General features: G+C 46.3%; 1 protein-coding gene across 5 annotated transcripts in view; it reads right to left on the bottom strand.

The window, feature by feature from the left end:
- Positions 1 to 19704, bottom strand: part of Efcab6 (EF-hand calcium binding domain 6) — a 206172-nt gene that overhangs the window by 149688 nt on the left and 36780 nt on the right. For all 5 annotated transcript variants that reach the window (XM_085831456.1, XM_085831457.1, XM_021183280.3 and 2 more), the window contains one exon: positions 5845 to 5936. In XM_085831456.1, the coding sequence (XP_085687582.1) occupies positions 5845 to 5936 (92 nt within the window). The remainder of the gene's footprint in view (positions 1 to 5844; positions 5937 to 19704) is intronic.

The raw sequence follows: 19704 nt of genomic DNA, 5'->3' as shown, positions 1-19704 counted from the left end.
TCCAGTCAGCACAGTGCCAACGCCATGTGGATCAGTCGCCACACAGAGGGCTCACCAGAAGCAATCACAGTGGTTATATTGGCTCATCGTAGCTGGGCATGTAGCTCACGGCAGAGTTTGCCTAGTGTGAGCAAGGCTCTGGCTAGTTCCCCTGAACCCCCCAATCCCTCCATAAATACATGGGAAGAAAGGTTAATACGACCTCTCTTTTAGTAAATCACTGCATAAGTGTTTCTGTAGGATGAATGGTAACAGCGTCCATATTACAGAGAACACAAGCTCTCCCACACTGGAGACAGTAATCCCCCATTTTGAATGTAGCATAGACTTAAATAACCCAAGGGTTATGACTGCATCTACAGGCAAACTATCCCATCCTGATGGGGCCTCCACTCTAGTCAGCTTGCCACAGGACACCCAGGAGCTCCGGTGGTCATTTTTACATGCGGCAGGTTCTGATGTAGCAAGAGTGGCCAGAGCAAGAGAGAAGTGATGTAAAACAGTCTTTCTTCAGCATGCCAGTGCATGAACTGTGGCCTCCACAACTGTCTCTCCAGGAAGGAGTTACTGTGGAAACAGTAAGTCCCACCTCCACCGCAGCAGAGACTTGAGCTGTTATTCTGCTACATCCCCATGAGTGGAAGTTAAGCAGCAACAGCAAGCTGCCCCTTGCTTTATGTGAGTTGAGATGGATAAAATCATCCAGAACCTGGCTCGACACACACTGGACTGAATACCGGAAGCAAAGGTGTGCTTCTGCAGTTCCCAATGATGGATGATCAACTCCTGGCATGGGAAATATCAGAACTCCACAGAACAGCCTTCCCAAGCCTACCACCCCCCACCAGAGCAGGCATCGAGGCATGCTACAGACCATGAGTGGCTCATCCCTAGTTGACCAGAAGCAGCAACTCCCCGCTGCCCAGCATCACGAGACAGCTGTACCACACACCTCTAGCTAGCAGAAGACTGGGACTCAGAGGCCACATGTGATCATGTGACCACCACTGCACGTTCACAATTTTCACGCAGTCTTAGTTACTTTCTTCTTGCAGTGATGAAATGGAAGTTCCAGCTGCCAGGCGGCAAGTGGTAGAACAGAGTCTGTTCAGCCCATGGCAGCTTTTAACATAGAGCAGTTTCAAAACAGTGCCAGGGTAGAGAGAGCTTACAGGGTTATACTGCCCAGTCCCAATGAGTTTGTTCCTCAAACCAGATTGCACCTTCCAAAGTTTAATCACAAGCTGACAGTCTACTCCAGATCTCAAGCCAACACTGGCTAACCCATTCATGTAGGCAGAGTCCTCATTATTCAGTCGCTTCCTCAAAGCCCATTATGTGTCAATCAAGGCCCCATTCATAAACCTATAGAAGACAGTTCCTAGTCACACCAGCGCACAGCATCTTAAGGTCAAAAATCTGTAAGCTGGTGTCCTAATCAGGGTTTGTATTGCTGTAATGAAACACCACAGCCAAAAGCAACAGAGAAGAGAGAGTTTACTCGGCTTACACTTCTATATCACTGTTCATCATCAAAGGAAATCAGGGCAGGAGCCTGGAGGCAGGAGCTGATGCAGAGGCCATGAGAAGGTGCTGCTTACTGGCTTGCTCCCTGTGGCTTGCTCAGCCTCCTTTCTTAGAGCACCCAGGACCACCTGCCCAGGGATGGCACCATGCACAGTGGGCTGCCCAGCCCCCATCAATCACTAATTAAGAAAATGTCCCAGGGGCTTGCCTGCAGCCCCATTTTTTTTTTTTTTACAGAGGCATTTTCTCAGTTGACATTTCCTCCCTTCAGGTGACTTTAGCTTGGATCATGTTGGCATAGAACTCTGCAGCACAGTCAGACAACCACAGTAATGGGCATCGAGCTCTGGCATCAGTTGCTGGGCACACTGTGGCAAGAAGGAGAGAGGGCGATATTGCACCCTGCAGGGGAAAGTCTTGCTTTCATTCTTACCAACTGCATAGAACTCTGGGATTAATGAGTGCTCTCTCACTGCCTTTGTATTTAAAAATCTCTGATTTTTAAACGTTGATTAATTTACTTCCTCTCCACCCCCCACCCCCCCTCCTGCATCGTGCATGTGGAGGTCAGAGGACAGCTTGTGAGAAACTTCTCTCCTTTCAGGGATTGAACTCGGATCATCAGGCTTAGCAGCCTTTACCCACTGAGCCATCTTGCTGGCGCTCTCTGAGATGCTAACATTCTGTATCCATTTCATTATAATGTGACCAGATAAGAGTTTCTTTGTCTTTATCTGGCTTGAGAGTCCCAGCTGTTGCTTCTTTATTCCTGTGCACTCTCTCTGTCTCTCTTTGTCTATGTGTTCTCCCCACCCCCTTCCATTTCTACAGTTTGAATGTCCCCTCCAGATTTTGGTGTTGTGTACTATACCACCAAAGGGCTTAAAGAAGTAACCCGTGACCGGATAGCTGGTACTCCCACCCCTTGCCTTCCCTGTGGTGCTGGGGCTTACATCTTGGACTTCCTGGCCTCTGGAACTTTCAACAATAATTTCCATGCTTAGAAATTACCCAGGCTTTGTATCCTGTTATAGGCACATTATTACCCAGGCTGTGTATCTTGGTACACGGAACAAAGCAGGACAGATCTTCCTGGAAGAGCCATTTCAAGTGCCCTCTTCCTCCCAAACTTTGTCCTGTGTGCCTGTCCTCTCTGTGTCTTTCTGCTCTACATCTGTCAGAGCTGCCTTCCAGGGCACTGGTATTCTGTTCAGCTGGGTTTACCCTGTTGTCACCAACCTACTAAGTCTATTCCTCTAGTTCCAGCATCCCAAGTTCCACTGTGCAGCAATGTTACCAATAGGCTCTTCTCTCTGGGTCTCCCCACTGTGGTGGCACACTTGGCTTTGCCTCTTGTCTTCTTTACTTCAGATGGACGACAAAACTGAGCATGGGAATTCACTAAAAGTGGACAGGAATTCACTATGACTTGGCCAAAGCCCATAGAACCAAAGCCAACGGTACAGAAAGTATCCTCCTCTGGACTCCCATTTTCACTTTATTTTGGCCTCTTCAAGGAGTCCTATTCTTGACAGCACACTAAGACATTAGAATGCCTGTATATATATATATTTGACGTTTTATTTGAACACATTTTCATTGTGTTCCATAGAAGTGCTGTTTATGGTACATGACCTGCCTTATCTGTGGGATGAGCCTTGATCAGAATACATGGTCTCCTGCCATCAAGAGGATTCAGCTTCACAGAAAGACAGAATCTTTCAAATCGAGTTTAAATCGTTTGCCTTTTATGGTGAAGAAAATAATTTCGGGCCCTTCTCATCTCAAATTATCAGTCTAAGGTTTCATAGTAAGATGCACACACAGATCTCTTGCTTTCCGTTTTTCTAGATCTTTAGGGTTTAGGGTTTGTTTTTTGTTTTTTGTTTTTGGTTTTTGGTTTTTGTTTTGATTTTTGTTGTTTGTTTTGGGGTTTGTTTTTATTTGTTTTGGTTTTTCTAAACAGCTTTTTAGTTTTTCTTTAAATAAAGACTATTTAAATTGGCAATGGTACACCCAACAATATTATCCATAAATGGGTCAAGAGACTAGACATAGTCTGTATAGCACTGATCGTTCGTTCTTCTGAATGACGGGAAAGCACACAGTTGGATGACTTATTCAACATGGAACAGAGCGCCGAGGCCTACCAGCCATGCACTATGTATCAGTATGTTTCTGGTACTGTGACAGAATACCCAAGTCTGGGCAATTTATAATGAAAAGAATTGTGTTAAGGAGTTGGTTAAAGAACTGGAAGGCCAGGGTCTCTAATGAAGGCCTTGTGCTCTTTCAGCCAGTGGCAGAAAGTGGAAGAGCAGATGTGTGTGGAGGAACAGGCACACATGGAAGAAGGACCCTGAGAGCATCCTGGCCCCACTCCTGAAGGTAAATGATCTAGTCCCATGAGAGTAAGAACCCACTAACATGAAAACATCTTTTCTCCCAGGCTCTGACCACAAAACCAACTTCTTTCCATCACACTCCACGCCCAGCAATACCAACCAGTCAGGGAACTAAGGTGACCACGTGAACTTCTGAGATCTCACTTATTTTTTCACTGAGACTTTTCTTATTGTGATTTAATAAGGGGAAAGCCATAAAATTTGTCTTTATGAATTGGGGGTACAGCTCAGTGGATAAAGTACCTGCCTGGCATGCATGAGGCCTCTGGGGTTCAATCTCTTACTCCCACAAAATAAAAGAAAAAAAAAGAGAGAGAGCCACTGTACCATTTACACAGTTCAGTGTGTTCAGCATATGCAAGATGCTGTACAGGAGTCTTAAGGGTCACAGATCCCCACCACCCCCAGCCCCCTGTCGGCCAAGGCTCCCCATTGCTCCCGGCTCCCCATCGCCCCTTCCTTCTGTTACAGTGGTCCTTGTGCCTAAGTGACGGGATTGAGATAGGGAGTCAACTGTGACTGTTAAAGTGCAATACTGAAAGGTTCTAACTGCACAGGATAGCTTTTATTTTTATTTATGTGTATTAGTATATATCCATGTGTGTCTGTGCCCATGAATACAGTACCCATGGAGACCAGAAGGTGGCTTTGGATCCCCTGAAATGAGAGTTAAAGGCAGTTATGAGCTGCCTGACATGGGTGCTGGGAACTGAACTCAGGTCCTCTGGAAAGATCACTGTGGTGGTTTGAAAAGGAATGGTCCCCACGGATTCATGCATTTGAATGCTTAGCCATAGGTAGTGTCACTATTAGGAGGTGTGGCCTTGATTAGGTAGGTGTGGCCTTGTTGGAGGAAATGTGTCAGTGTGGGCGGGCTTTGAGGTCTCCTATGCTCAAGCTCCACCCAGGGTGGAACACAGCTCCCTTCTTCTGCCTGCTGATCAAGATGTAGAACACTCAGCTCCATCTCCAGCACCATGTCTGCCTGCATGCTGTCATGCTTCCCACCATGATGATAATGAACTAAAGCTCTGAACTGTAAGCCAGCCACAATGAAATATTTTCCTTTATAAGCATTGTCGTGATCATGATGTCTCTTCACAGCAACGAAACCTTAACTAAGACAAGCAACAAGGGCTCATAAGCTGCTGAGTCATCGCTCCAAGCCCCAAATTTAATTATTGCAATTGTTTGTGACACTTCATAGAAAATGAGGCTTATTTGCAGAATCAGATAAGCAGGGCAGAATTTTCTTACTAAAACAGTATTTTCTAAACCATAAACGGGAACCCAAACCTGACGACAGAATCCTTGAATGTTGTGTGGCAGCGCCCACAGGCTGCAGTGAGCCCCACATTTGTGCTAAAGCCCTGAAGCACTGGGGTGATTTTACAACACCTCTAATATCCTGTTTCCATCCAACTAAACACTCGCTTTCCAGTGAATGGAACAAAAATGTACAAAGGACAATGCCTTTCAAATCTGGCATTAAAACCTGTTATTTCCAGATTTAAAATGCATCATACAAGAAATATTTTAAGCGTGACTTTACTGGCTATATTTATGTTCTATTACAGCCTTATTCTTCCTTCTAAATAAAATTCTGACAGGAATAATCCATTAAGTATTACACAAATAAGCTCTGTCCATGTGCTTTCTAAGGAGATGCAGATATAAGCCAAGCATGGCGGTGCAAACCAAAAGCCCCAGCGCCTAAGAGGCTGAGGCAGGAGGATTATGAGTTTAAGACCAGCATAGGATACACAGCAAGTCTCAGTCTCAGAGACAAAGGAAAGAGATATAGACCCAGATACAGATGTATTTACTAGGCCTGACTCTAATGACCTGTGTCCTGACTCTATACATCATTTCAAAGATCAAATGTTAATATGGGTGAGAGAAAAAGGCTTACCTCTTTATACCATTGATGTTTATATCAATTCCACCACCAAACCTGGAGAGGAATTCAAGGTACGGCACGTTACCCAAGCTGCTGATGGGGATCTACGGTCAGACAGGAAGAATGACAACATGTTAGAGAGTTGAGACCCCAGCCACAGACAGCACAGCAGGTCCCTCTGTCTGTAATGTTGTAATGCCAAGCCTGCTAAGGGAACAGACACTGTTAGACGTTTGCAGGTCCTTGCGGGGAGTCAGAATCCATGCATGGCTTCAGAATGCAAGCAGCGAGGCTAGTCTGTGCCCAAGGAAAAGCCAACATGTGTTTACAACACTACCAAACTCCCGACCTGAGATAAATCTAACATGGACATAGAAATCAAGCAGAACTGGGGCAAACATTTCCTGTGTGCATGTGTGACTGTTAGCTGAGTGGAGGGCAGAGATGTTCATCTAGTTTCAAGGCAGAAACTGTCTCTATTTAAAGCTATTTTCTAATAAATTTCTAATGGTGGTTATTGATTTCTTGGAGAAGGGACTGCATGCCACAGTGTAGGTGGGGAGGTCAGAGGATGGCTTGTCAGAATCAGTTCTTTCATACCATATGTGTTCCAGAGAATGAACTCAAGTTGTTAGGATAATGGGCAAGCGCCTTCACCCACTACTGAGCCATCCCACTGGCTCAAACGTTCTATAAAAGTTACTATTGGATCAAAGTGAGTCGGCATGAACTAAAGATTAAATAAAATGATTTAATCGATTGAGATTGACACTGCACTGTGATTATGTGAGAAGTTAGTCCTTGTTGTTAAGAATTATATGTCCTGAGGTCAGAATGAAGAACTGTGAGACTATCAACTTCCTTGATGTTCGAAGACTTTTCTCCAGAAAATGAAATGCTCTTTAGTGTGTTGAAGACCACACAAGAAAATAGGAAGGACCTCCCATGCACACCGATCAAAAGAATTAACCTCAAAAAGGAGATGCACTCCTGAGAGCGACCTACAGAGTCAGTACAATCCCTGTCAAATCCCAGTAATATTCTTCACAGAAAGTCAGAAACAAAAAACAAACTAAATATCATATGGAAGTACAAAAGACTCAAATTATACTGCAGAGCCATGGCCACAAACCTGGCATGGTGCTGACATAAACACAGCCGCCAAGGAATAAGACAGTCTGAAGGACGGGGAAGGACATTTACACACAGTCACCTGCTCGCTTGTTCTCACACACTGAAGAGATGTCAGCCTCCTCTAACTCGTGGCGCTGAAAACACAGGACAGCCAGAAGCAGAAAACCTGGACTAGATCCCTGGCTCGCTCTGCACAGAAACTGAATGCATGGAGGACATTACTGTGAGTTGTGAAGCCCTGAGAGCCCTGAGGGACAATGCAGGAGCAATGCTCAAAGAAACAGGCACAGGCAAGGGCTTTCTGAGAGTACCCGCAGCTCAGGGAGCACAGCACACCCATCAAAGCAGCTCTGCAGCAAAGGACCAATGGGCAGAGAGAAGCAGCAGGCATGGGGCGGGACAAAAGCTCTGCCAGCCAATCATCTGACAGGAAATTAGTATCCAGAGTATATAAAGAGCTTGAAAGATTCAATACCGAAGGAACAAATATCTGTAAGCAGGTGAATGAGTGGAACAAGATGCTCTCAAGAGATTAAGTGGCTAATAAATACACAAATAAATACATGCCCAACCTCCCAAGTCATCAGGGAAATGTAAATTCAGTCTACAATGTGGGCCGCAGGGGATGGATGGTTCAGTGGGTCAGAGTGCTTGTTCTGCAACCAGAAGGACCTGTGTTTGAATTCTCAGCACCAATGTTAAAAAAAAAATAGAAAAATCAAAAATACCTTAAAAAAAAAAAAAAAAAACAGGCCTAGACACACATGCCTATAACCCCAGCACTGGGACTGGAGGCAGGTGGATCCCAAGAGCTGCCTGGCCAACCATTCCAGGCCAAAACAGTGAGTATCCTGATCAGTGAGATCCTGTTGCAAGGCAATAAAGAGGGAAGCCAAGGAGGAAGACGCTGATAGCTTGCTCTGACCTCTGCATATGCGTATATGGACGTGTACCTGCACACTGGCATGGACGCACACAGAGAGATGCATGCACTCACACACACACACACACACACACACAACTAAAATTAAAAATTTAAATGACATGACGCATCTTTTTTTTTTCAGCTCCAATGTGTTTCTATCCCACTCTGGTCATTTAAAAGAATTTAAAAGGCCAATGGAAATTAGTGTAAGCATCACAGAAATCAACATGCGGCGTGTTTACAAAAACTAAACACACAACTGCCCTGTAATCCAGCTGTACCACCGCTGCGTACATAATGAAGGACCCTAAATCTGCACACCACAGAGATATTTAGGCACCTGTGTTCACCACCACACCATTAATAATCCAGCGAGGGGTGCATCCTACACATACATTCTTCATTCTGAAGAATGAAACTACGTCATTCTCAGAAAAAAAAAAAAAATGGATAGAACTGGAGGTCATCATGTTAGGTGAGGTAAGCCAGACGCCGGCAGACATAGCAAACATGCTTCCTTATAGAGCCAGCCTAAACTTAAAAATAAAAGACATGTCATTTCTCAGCTTTGTGGCCGAGATTAAGTGTAACATAATACATGTGAAAGTAAAGGGAGGACTGCTGGGAAGAGGGAAGGGATGAAAGGGAGGACTGCTGGGAAGAGGGAAGGGATGAAAGGGGGGACTGCTGGGAAGAGGGAAGGGATGAAAGGGAGGACTGCTGGGAAGAAGGGGAAGAAGGGGTGATGGATGAAAGGGAGGACTGCTGGGAAGAGGGAAGGGATGAAAGGGGGGACTGCTGGGAAGAGGGAAGGGATGAAAGGGAGGACTGCTGGGAAGAGGGAAGGGATGAAAGGGGGGACTGCTGGGAAGAAGGGGTGAGGGATGAAAGGGAGGACTGCTGGGAAGAAGGGGTGAGGGATGAAAGGGAGGACTGCTGGGAAGAGGGAAGGGATGAAAGGGAGGACTGCTGGGAAGAAGGGGTGAGGAATGAAAGGGAGGACTGCTGGGAAGAGGGAAGGGATGAAAGGGGGGACTGCTGGGAAGAGGGAAGGGATGAAAGGGGGGACTGCTGGGAAGAAGGGGTGAGGGATGAAAGGGAGGACTGCTGGGAAGAGGGAAGGGATGAAAGGGAGGACTGCTGGGAAGAGGGAAGGGATGAAAGGGAGGACTGCTGGGAAGAGGGAAGGGATGAAAGGGAGGACTGCTGGGAAGAGGGAAGGGATGAAAGGGAGGACTGCTGGGAAGAAGGGGTGAGGGATGAAAGGGAGGACTGATGGGAAGAAGGGGTGAGGGATGAAAGGGAGGACTTACAGGAAGAAGGGAGTAATGAAAGGGAGGACTTTTGGGAAGAAAGGAGGGATGAAAGGGAGGAATGCCAGGAAGAAGAGAGTGATGAAATAGAGGACTGCTGGGAAGAAGGAAGGAAGGAAAGGGAGGACTGCTGGGTAGAAGAGAGTGATGAAAGGGAGGGCTGCACAGAAGAAGGAGGAATATATGAGTGATGGGGGATGAACGTGACAATAGAGTGCTACCAACGTGTGTGGAACAGCATGGTGAAGACCTGGTTTTGTACAGTAAATCTTTACTGATAAAAAAACCACGCCCTGGGCTGCTCTTTCAACCAGGATCAGGTCCCAGCACACACATGGTGGCTCACATCCATATGCAACACCAGTTCCAAGGAATCCGATGCCCTCCTCTGGCCCCAACAAGCATGGCGCACACGTGGTACACAACCATACACACAGGCAAACACACATACACATAAAAATAAATGTCTTGTAAAAATAGGCACATCGTGCACATGTTGAGTGTATTGCTAATGAGTGCACGCACATGCGCGCGCGCACACACACACACATGCACATACACGCACACTCACATACACACGAGATCCCAGGAGAAGAAGGTTAGGGGAAGGCTGTGCCTCAGACAGCTCAAAGCAGAGGGACCTAAGGATTCCTGTGCCATGAATGCTTTTAGTATCATTCTTACGGGAAATTTTCAGTTAAGTTCAGATTTATTTCTAATACAAAGTTGAACTTTTTAAAATGAAGATAATTACCCAAGAAGGATTATGGATCTAGAATTTATATACAACCAAGAGAAATGTGTTATTAAAGTCTCATACAGGTTAACGTAACACACCATCCTTCACAGCTAATGACTCCACAGACTGCACAGCTGAGTTGCTATTTACCTTGCCTTGAAGTGGCAAAGCCTAGCGTGGTTATCTCAGTGTTCCCCACAGGATACATTTCTCTTCCCAATTTAAAACATGTGTAACTAGGAAACGAGGCCAGAGGGATGTGGGCTTATGGCATGCCTGAGGAGAAGCTTTGCCTGCACAGGGGCACCTGTGACTGCTGCTCCTAATGCTGCGCGTGCTCGCGGGACAGGAGAGCAGCAGGTACGTCAAAGCTCTTCTAACCTGACAGAAGATGGGCAAGATGGTGTCAGATGTAGGGTTCAGGATTGAATATTCTGAAGGGTGATAAGATAAAAGGAAAAAAAAAAAGGGACCTGGGGGTGGGGTGGGGGTGGGGCATCAGTCAGTAAAGTACTTGCAAGGACCCAAGTTCAATCCCCAGAAGCCACATTTAGAAAGCTAAGTGTGGGGACACGTGCTTATAATCCCAGTGCCGGGAAGGTAGAGAGGGGCTGGTCCCGGTGATTATCACACTGGTCAACCAGCCTGGCCCGTGAGGTAAATTCCAGGCCAATAAGTGAGGCCAATAAGTGTCTCAAAAACAGGGTACACAGTGCCTGGGAAACAGCATTACAGCATTTAAAGTTCTCTTCTCAAGCACACACACACACACACACACACACACACACACACAGAGAGAAGAGAGAAAAGAGAAGACACACTTGCCAGATTACACCCAATAAACAGGTCTAGGACAACTTTCAGGGCTTGACAGGAGCCACCCTGAGCCACCTTCAGAGTCCTTTTCCACAGTTCATGGCCACCCTGCACGGTGCTGTTGCCAGTCAGAACCAGAGGTCTGCCACTCCAGAGCCTGAGCCATCCTATTGTACATCCTACTGGACAAAGGCTTCAATAATCTCAAGAGTCCCTGGCAGCACATTTCTATTCTGACTGCAGATGCAGCCTACCATGACTGATGTCGACAGCTAAACTCCTTGGACAGAGACAGGAAGGCTCGGCTCAGCATTGAGCTTTGCGGGATTTAGGGACCTGCTACAAGTGTTTAAGATTCACAAGCATCCACACCCAAGTGGACTGCGGGAAGCAAGCTCTTAGGCTGGAGATGAGGGAGTTCCACACACAATCTGTGTCTAGCTGGCTGAGAATTTCCACAGCCTCATTCTCTCTGTTAGAATACCACAGGGGCTGCACAGAGCTTCATTCTCTGAAACCCATTTGCTCACAAGACTTTGTTAGTTCTTTAAATGGCCTACGCCTGGGCTGAGGAGGTGGCTTGCAGGCTAAAAGGCCTGAGGTCAGACCCCACACAACTATGGAAAGACGAGGCATGGAGGCACGTACCTGGATCCCCTGTGCTGAGGGGACAGAGAGACAGGCAGGTGATAGGACTTAGTAGCCAACTAATCTAGCCAATCAGCGAGCTCCATGTTCAGTGGAAGACCCTCTCACCCAAAATAAGACGGGGAGCAATGGAAAAAAAGGCAGCCAAGGTTGAACTCCTGCCTCCACAGGTGGATGCAGATTCAACAGGGAAAGGGGGTCAGGTACAGGAATCCATGCTCATACTCACAGACTCCTCATGGAAGCACAGAGCGGGCCACCCCAAAGGCCAGGATGCTCCAACATTAAAGCACCCCCATGTGGCTCTCCAAAAGAACACTAGGGCTAAAGGACATACAGATGGCTTCTAAGACTCTAGTCTGACACCTAGGGCAGATGACTATGAAATCTTTTACTGGTTTTATGAGTTTCCAACTGTGCTACCGACGAAGGAGGAAGGGTGTCACCCCTATGGACTACTCACTCAGCTCGGCCCAGGTACCACGCTTGAGCTCCTTCCCGGGATCTGGGCCCCTGTGACTGAGCACGGGTCCAGAGGCTCCAGGCCCTGAGGAAGCATGCCTGATGCTAGGGGGAGATAGATAGCCAGGATCTTCTCTTTTAAAAGGTCGCCCAGTGTCCAGTAACTTCTGAAAATGTTTGCTTTTGATGACATGTCTAAGCCAAGGTTTCTGTACTTTTTTCTCCTCCTGCATAGCTGCTTAGCTTTGAGAGATTGTCTCTACTGTTAACAGACATCACACTGTGGCCATAAGAACAATACACAGATCCCAGCACTTGGGAGGCAGAGACAGGTGGATTTCTGAGTTGCTACACAGAGAAACCCTGTCTCAAAAAACAAAACAAAAAGAAAACACAAACAAACAAACAAAAAAGAACAATACACGGTTTGTTTGTTTGTTTGTTTGTTTGTTCCTGAGGCATGACTTCTCTGTGTTGCCCTGGCTGTCCTGGAACTGGCTCTGTAGACCAGGCTGGCCTCGAACTCAGAGATCCACCTGCCTCTGCCTCCTGAGTGCTGGGACCAAAGGTGTGTAACACCACACCCAGACAAGAGATTATATTTTAATTCTCCTTTTGGTATGAAGTGTTTGCCACACATCAGGCTGCAGAGGAGACACCCAGTGTTTACAAGGGCAAATGGCCTTCATATGTCAGAAATATTCCCGTGTTAGAGCCACCCCAGCCTCAGCAGGTTCCCAAGAGAGTAAGTCAGTGTTTATCACAGCCATATTCACAGCCATTAGAGAGCAACCTGAAGATCCCAAAGACTGAGGAGTTTGGCACATGTGTACGTGGGGCCTGGCAGACAGCTACAGAAAGGATGTCAGTGCTGCCCAGCACAGCACAGGGGAGCCCGGATCATGCCAAGTGAAAGTAGCCCTAATGTGGGAAAACACCCAGGCTGTGGCTTAGTTAGGGTTTTCATTGCTGTGAACAGACATCATGACCAAGGACAACATTTAATTGGTGCTGGCTTACAGGTGCAGAGGTTCAGTCCATTATCATCAAGGTGGGAGCATAACAGTGTCCAGGCAGGCACAGTGCTGGAGAAGGAACTGATAGCTCTACATCTTGATCTGAAGGCCACTAGAAGTCTACGGTCTTCCATGCAGCTAGGAGGAGGGTCTCAAAACCCACCCCCACAGTGACACATTTCCTCCAACAAGGACACACCTACTCCGACAATGTCAGACCTCCTAATCATGCCACTCCCTGGGCCAAGCATACTCAAAACCACCACAGGCTGTGACCCCATTTATATGAAATGTTCCACATTGCCAGGTAAGGTCACACATTCCTTTTAAGCCCAGCACCTGGGAGGCAGAGACAGGCAGATAATCAAGGCCTGCTGCATCTCCACAGTGAGATCCAGGCACACGGGGATTATACAGTGAGCCGCTGGCAAAGAGGGAAAAAAAAAAGGAAGAAAGGAAGAGAGAAAGGAAAATAAAAATAAATAAATAAACATTTGGCATCTTCAGTGTCAGTGGATTAGTCGCTCCCAGTAGATGAAGGGGTGGGGGAGGATGACTCCTAACGAGGACGGGCTCATTAGGTATTCAGGGCATATACATTCGATCTTAATTAAGCTGCTATTAAAAATGTAGACAGCAGCCAGTCTCTCTGGCTCAGCATGTGACGCCCTCTGTTGTCAGGCTGCTGCAGGAAGACCCTGAGAAAAAGTGGGGCAGCCTCCAAAACCAAGAACAGGTGCTGGGGAAAGGAGCCACATAACAGAAAGGCAGGGCAAGGAAACATGCTAAGGATGATGGAGTCCAGACTCCTCACTCATTGAGCAGGCAGCTATAACGCTGGAAAAGGAGGGGGCAGATGCTCCCTAGAATGCTGGCAGAGAACTGAAGACACAGGCTTTGTGTCACATAGAAATGGAGGTACTGTCAATACAGGGAGCCACTCGTGTGAACCAATGGACTCCTAGAGCTGTGCCCACTGAGAAGGTTCTGGTGTTGGCTCCCAGAGATGTGAGCCACCCCCCTGCCTAGACCCTGGCTCCTGGCATCCTACTCCATTCACACACAGTTAGCAGAGCTCTGGAGAGACCTGCGCTAGTATCTCTAGCGTCTCTAGATCTGAGACCCTGAGAGTCATCCGATTCTAGGACTCAAGCAAGGGGGATACAGAAAGAAAACAAATCCTTATAGTAATGGAGTTGTGTCCGAGGCTGTGGAAAGCAGACTAGAGGGGCTCCTGCTGGCTGAGTAGGGATGATTTTAAACACTGGGGTGAATAAATAATGATTCGTAACCCACTTACAAGGAGACCTCAGGTCCCTGCGAATATGTAAACAGTGAGTGAACAGATTGAAAGTCAGATGAGAAGCAGAATATTTATTCATCTCAAAGTTTCCCTCGTGGAATATTAACTACAAAGTGCACACCCTGGAAAGCCTGACAGATTTCCCTTCTGAAGTGGCCAAGGCAAGCGTCAGCCTGATGACACAATGGCATCAGGGGCAGCCTAAGCAGAGGAGGAGGTTGTTGGGACACAGCCATGGAGACACAGCCAATGCAGGCTCCAGAGGAAACCCCAGGCAAACCCACACAGGGACTCCTTCAATAGCCAGAGGCAGAGTCAGGGAAAGATGGAGGAACTGGCTCAACATGGCAGGGACCAAATGGGTACCAGAACCAAGGGCAGGGTCTGACTGGGACCTGGACCTACAGGGAGGGCCTGGGGCAAATGCAGTGTTGTCTGAGGCTGGGTTGTGGTTGATGGGGCAACAACCCTGGTTTGAAGGAAATTCATGGCACAACACCTGTGGGTAACCACGCAGCTTTTTCTCAAATGGCGTAAGAAAAAGGTATTCTTTGCATGCTACACTCAACTTGCCCATGACTTTGTTTTCAAAACACAAGGCTATGACTGTGACAGACCAACAGTTCTGGGGCAGAGGGGAAAGCAGGTTTTAGAGGGAGTTGAACCCTACAAGGGGCAGGTGGGGGGACAGCTTCCAGTTCTCAGTGGTGTTTAGCTTCAGGCCAGGTCAAAGTCACTACTCAGCACAGGTGACCTAAAACCCCTGGGGGTTGGGAGGAGGGGAGCAATCTTACTCTGCTAAATGCACATTGCATCAAACTGCTCTTGAAAATTGGTGCACCTAAACCCACAGACCTCATCAGAGAAGTTTCTCTGAGCAGTGGATGGTGGGTAAGTCAGAAACAACCAAGCACTTTGAACTCTTTTCCAAGTGAACAGAGTAAGTGCCATCGGAGTGTTCATCTACAAATGGTACATCTATATCACACACACCCAAACACATGCACACACACACACAATATACACATGTATGTGCATACACACATGCACATAAACACATGTACATATATACAATATATACAATATGTACAACATATATATACACATACATGTGCACATACAAACACTAGTACAGACAGAGATATGTACAGTATTACACACACACACACACACACAGCTCAAAGGCCATAGTGGAAGAGGTAGTGGATGGAAAGCTCCTAAGAGCCAGAGGTTAAGAGAGGAGCAGAGCAGAGCAGGGTCTTTTGAACATGACAGGTCCACTGCACTCACGAACTCATGGCAGCGTGATGGAAGCACATCTGTGCATGATCAGGCCAGCCAACCTTTCGGCATGGAGGAGGATGGGCCCCATGAGGTCCCACTCCCAGCTGGGAAGCTGAGGCCAGTCTGTGGCACATGGGGAGGGAGAGACACGTTGTGGGTCAACCACAGTCAATTGGAAAGTCACACCCAGGAGTGTGTGGGCAGCACAGACTCGACTTAGGGGCTATTAGAAGATGGGAGGACGTGACATTGGAGGTCAATGGATCTGGGAGGAGCTGGGGAGAGCTAGAGGTGGGTATTATCAAAATACATTATGTACATGTTAAATTCCCAAATATTAATAAAATAGTATATTTAATAAGACAGAGAGAAAACTGTCTTTCTGGCCTATGGGACCAGAAATATGCAGAAGCAAAAACGACCACAGCACCTGAAGAGGGGGTGGCTGGGAAGACATCGGCTTTCTAGCTCTAAGATCAGTTCAAGTGTCAAGCTGACCTCAGGGGACCACGTGTGCACAAACGTCAAAGTGATCCAGCTGAACATCAAAGATCTAAACTAAGATATGAGCTCTGCTCTGCGCAGGCAAGCCAGAGGGATGCACAGAAGCCATGTGCTCCACGGCACATGTGGCCGCCGCCGAGCACTGGAGATGTGGCCAATGAAAGTGATGGACTGCTTCTCACTTTATTTCGTGCTAATTAACCTAAATATCAAAAACTCCATTGGTTCTGTTATTGGGAAATGTCCAAGCGTGTTTGCAAACCGGGAGTGTTAATCTAATGTTTCAAGCATAAGTTCCATGATGTCAGAGTCAGTCAGGTCTGTGACGCTGTGGTTAGCTGTGGGTGCACACCATGTTTAAAGACTTTGGATGTTAAAAGAAGGTACAATAGGAAACAATTTCATACATACATGATTGAATAAAGCCACTATTAAAATTAATTCCTGGGCCAGCAACATAGCTTGGGAGGTAGTGGGGCTTGCTGTCAAGCCTGGCAACCTGAGTTCAATTCCTAGGATTCACATGGTAGAAGGAGAGAACTGACTCCCACAGTTGTCCACTGGCTTCCATCATGTCATGCACACACACACACAACCAAATAAATAAGACATGAAGTTCATTTTAGCCTATTATTATTATTATTATTATTATTGGGTTTTTTTCGAGATGGGGTTTCTCTGAATAGCCCTGGCTGTCCTGGAACTCACTTTGTAGACCAGGCTGGCCTCGAACTCAGAAATCCGCCTGCCTCTCCCTCCCAAGTGCTGGGATTAAAGGCATGCGCCACCACCACCCGGCTATTTTAGCCCATTATTAACCCTTTAAGGTGGCTGCTAGAGAGTCTACCTGTACAGTTCACACAATCTTTCACTGCAGAAGTCTGGTCTGTGTCATTATCTAAACATACTCAAGGAGTAGGGCCACAGGCCTCATCCGGCCGGATCAGCGCCGGGGTAGCTGGAGCGCAGGGTTGCCTGACACCCGCCAGCTACCCACGACCCCCGCCGCAGGATTTTGGGACTGCTGGTGAGTGGAACACAGCTTCTGCTCCAGTCAATCACGCGGGACCTGAGACTGCTCTGGTTGGGGAGAGAGAAATCCAGCCTACATAGGGCCACAACCCTCTTCCGGTCAGAAAAGCACCGGGGCAGCTGGGGCGCAGGGTCGGCTGACACTCGCCAGCTACCCACAACACCCGCCACAGGATCTTAAGACTTCTGGTGAGTGGAGCACAGCTTCTGCTCCAATCCAATTGCGCGGGACCTGAGACTGCATTAGTTAGGGAAGCAGAAAACCGGCCTGAGTAGGACCACAGGCCTCTTCCGGCTAGACCAGCACCGGGGTACCGTCAGCTACCCACGACCCCCGCCGCAGGATTTAGAGACTGCTGGTGAGTGGAACACAGCTTCTGCTCCAATCTTTAAACAGTGACAACGATAACAACTAACCCCAGAGATTACCAGATGGCGAAAGGTAAACGTAATAACCTTACTAACAGAAACCAAGACCACTCACCATCATCAGAACCCAGCACCCCCACTTCGCCCAGTCCAGGGCACCCCAACACACCGGAAAAGCTAGACACGGATTTAAAAGCATATCTCCTGATGATGGTAGAGGACTTCAAGAAGGACTTTAATAACACACTTAAAGAACTACAGGAGAACACTGCTAAACAGGCAGAAGACACTAAAGAGGAAGCACAAAAATCTCTTAAAGAATTGCAGGAGAACACTGCTAAAGAGTTACAAATCCTTAAAGAAAAACAGGATAACATAATCAAACAGGTAGAAGTCCTTACAGAAAAACAGGAAAACACATCCAAACAGATGATGGAAATGAACAAAACCATACTAGACCTAAAAAGGGAAGTAGACACAATAAAGAAAACCCAAAATGAGGCAACACTGGAGATAGAAACCCTAGGAAAGAAATCTGGAACCATAGATACGAGCATCAGCAACAGAATACAAGAGATGGAAGAGAGAATCTCAGGTGCAGAAGATTCCATAGAGAACATCGGCACAACAATCAAGGAAAATGTAAAATGCAAAAAGATCCTAACTCAAAACATCCAAGAAATACAGGACACAATGAGAAGACCAAACCTACGGATAATAGGAGTGGATGAGAATGAAGATTTTCAACTCAAAGGACCAGCAAACATCTTCAACAAAATTATAGAAGAAAACTTCCCAAATCTAAAGAAAGAGATGCCCATGAACATACAAGAAGCCTACAGAACTCCAAATAGACTGGACCAGAAAAGAAACACCTCCCGACACATAATAATCAGAACAACAAATGCTCTAAATAAAGATAGAATACTAAAAGCAGTAAGAGAAAAAGGCCAAGTAACATATAAAGGCAAGCCTATCAGAATTACACCAGATTTTTCACCAGAGACTATGAAAGCCAGAAGATCCTGGACGGATGTTATACAGACACTAAAAGAACACAAATTCCAGCCCAGGCTACTATACCCAGCCAAACTCTCAATTAACATAGATGGAGAAACCAAAGTATTCCACGACAAAACCAAATTCACACATTATCTCTCCACGAATCCAGCCCTTCAAAGGATAATAACAGAAAAAAACCAATACAAGGACAGGAACCACGCCCTAGAAACAACAAGAAGGTAATCCCTCAACAAACCTAAAAGAAGACAGCCACAAGAACAAAATGCCAACTTTAACAACAAAAATAACAGGAAACAGCAATTACTTTTCCTTAATATCTCTTAATATCAATGGACTCAACTCCCCGATAAAAAGACATAGACTAACAAACTGGCTACACAAACAAGACCCAACATTTTGCTGCTTACAGGAAACTCATCTCAGAGAAAAGGATAGACACTACCTCAGAATGAAAGGCTGGAAAACAATTTTCCAAGCAAATGGCATGAAGAAACAAGCTGGAGTAGCAATTCTAATATCTGATAAGATTGACTTCCAACCCAAAGTCATTAAAAAAGACAGGGAGGGACACTTCATACTCATCAAAGGTAAAATCCTCCAAGAGGAACTATCAATCCTGAATATCTATGCTCCAAATACAAAGGCAGCCACATTCATTAAAGAAACTTTAGTAAAGCTCAAAGCACACATTGCACCTCATACAATAATAGTGGGAGACTTCAACACACCACTTTCACCAATGGACAGATCATGGAAACAGAAACTAAACAGGGACACAGTGAAACTAAGAGATATTATGAATCAAATGGATCTGGCAGATATCTACAGAACATTCTATCCTAAAACAAAAGGATAAACCTTCTTCTCAGCACCTCATGGTACCTTCTCCAAAATTGACCACATAATTGGTCACAAAGCAGGCCTCAACAGATACAAAAATATTGAAATTGTCCCATGCATCCTATCAGATCACCATGGACTAAGGCTGATCTTCAATAACAAAACAAATAATAGAAAGCCAACCTTCACGTGGAAACTGAACAACACTCTTCTAAATGATACCTTGGTCAAGGAAGGAATAAAGAAAGAAATTAAGGACTTTTTAGAGTTCAATGAAAATGAAGCCACAACATACCCAAACTTATGGGACGCAATGAAAGCATTTCTAAGAGGAAAACTCATAGCTCTGAGTGCCTCCAAAAGGAAACTAGAGAGAGCACACATTAGCAGCTTGACAACACACCTAAAAGCACTAGAACAAAAGGAAGCAAATTCACCCAAGAGGAGTAGACGGCAGGAAATAA

This window comes from Mus caroli, unplaced genomic scaffold (genome assembly GCF_978045245.1).
Source record: "Mus caroli unplaced genomic scaffold, Mus_caroli_1 scaffold_16, whole genome shotgun sequence".
NCBI lineage: Eukaryota > Metazoa > Chordata > Mammalia > Rodentia > Muridae > Mus > Mus caroli.
Note: the sequence above shows the minus strand (reverse complement) of the source record. Positions and strands in the feature narration are given on the sequence as shown.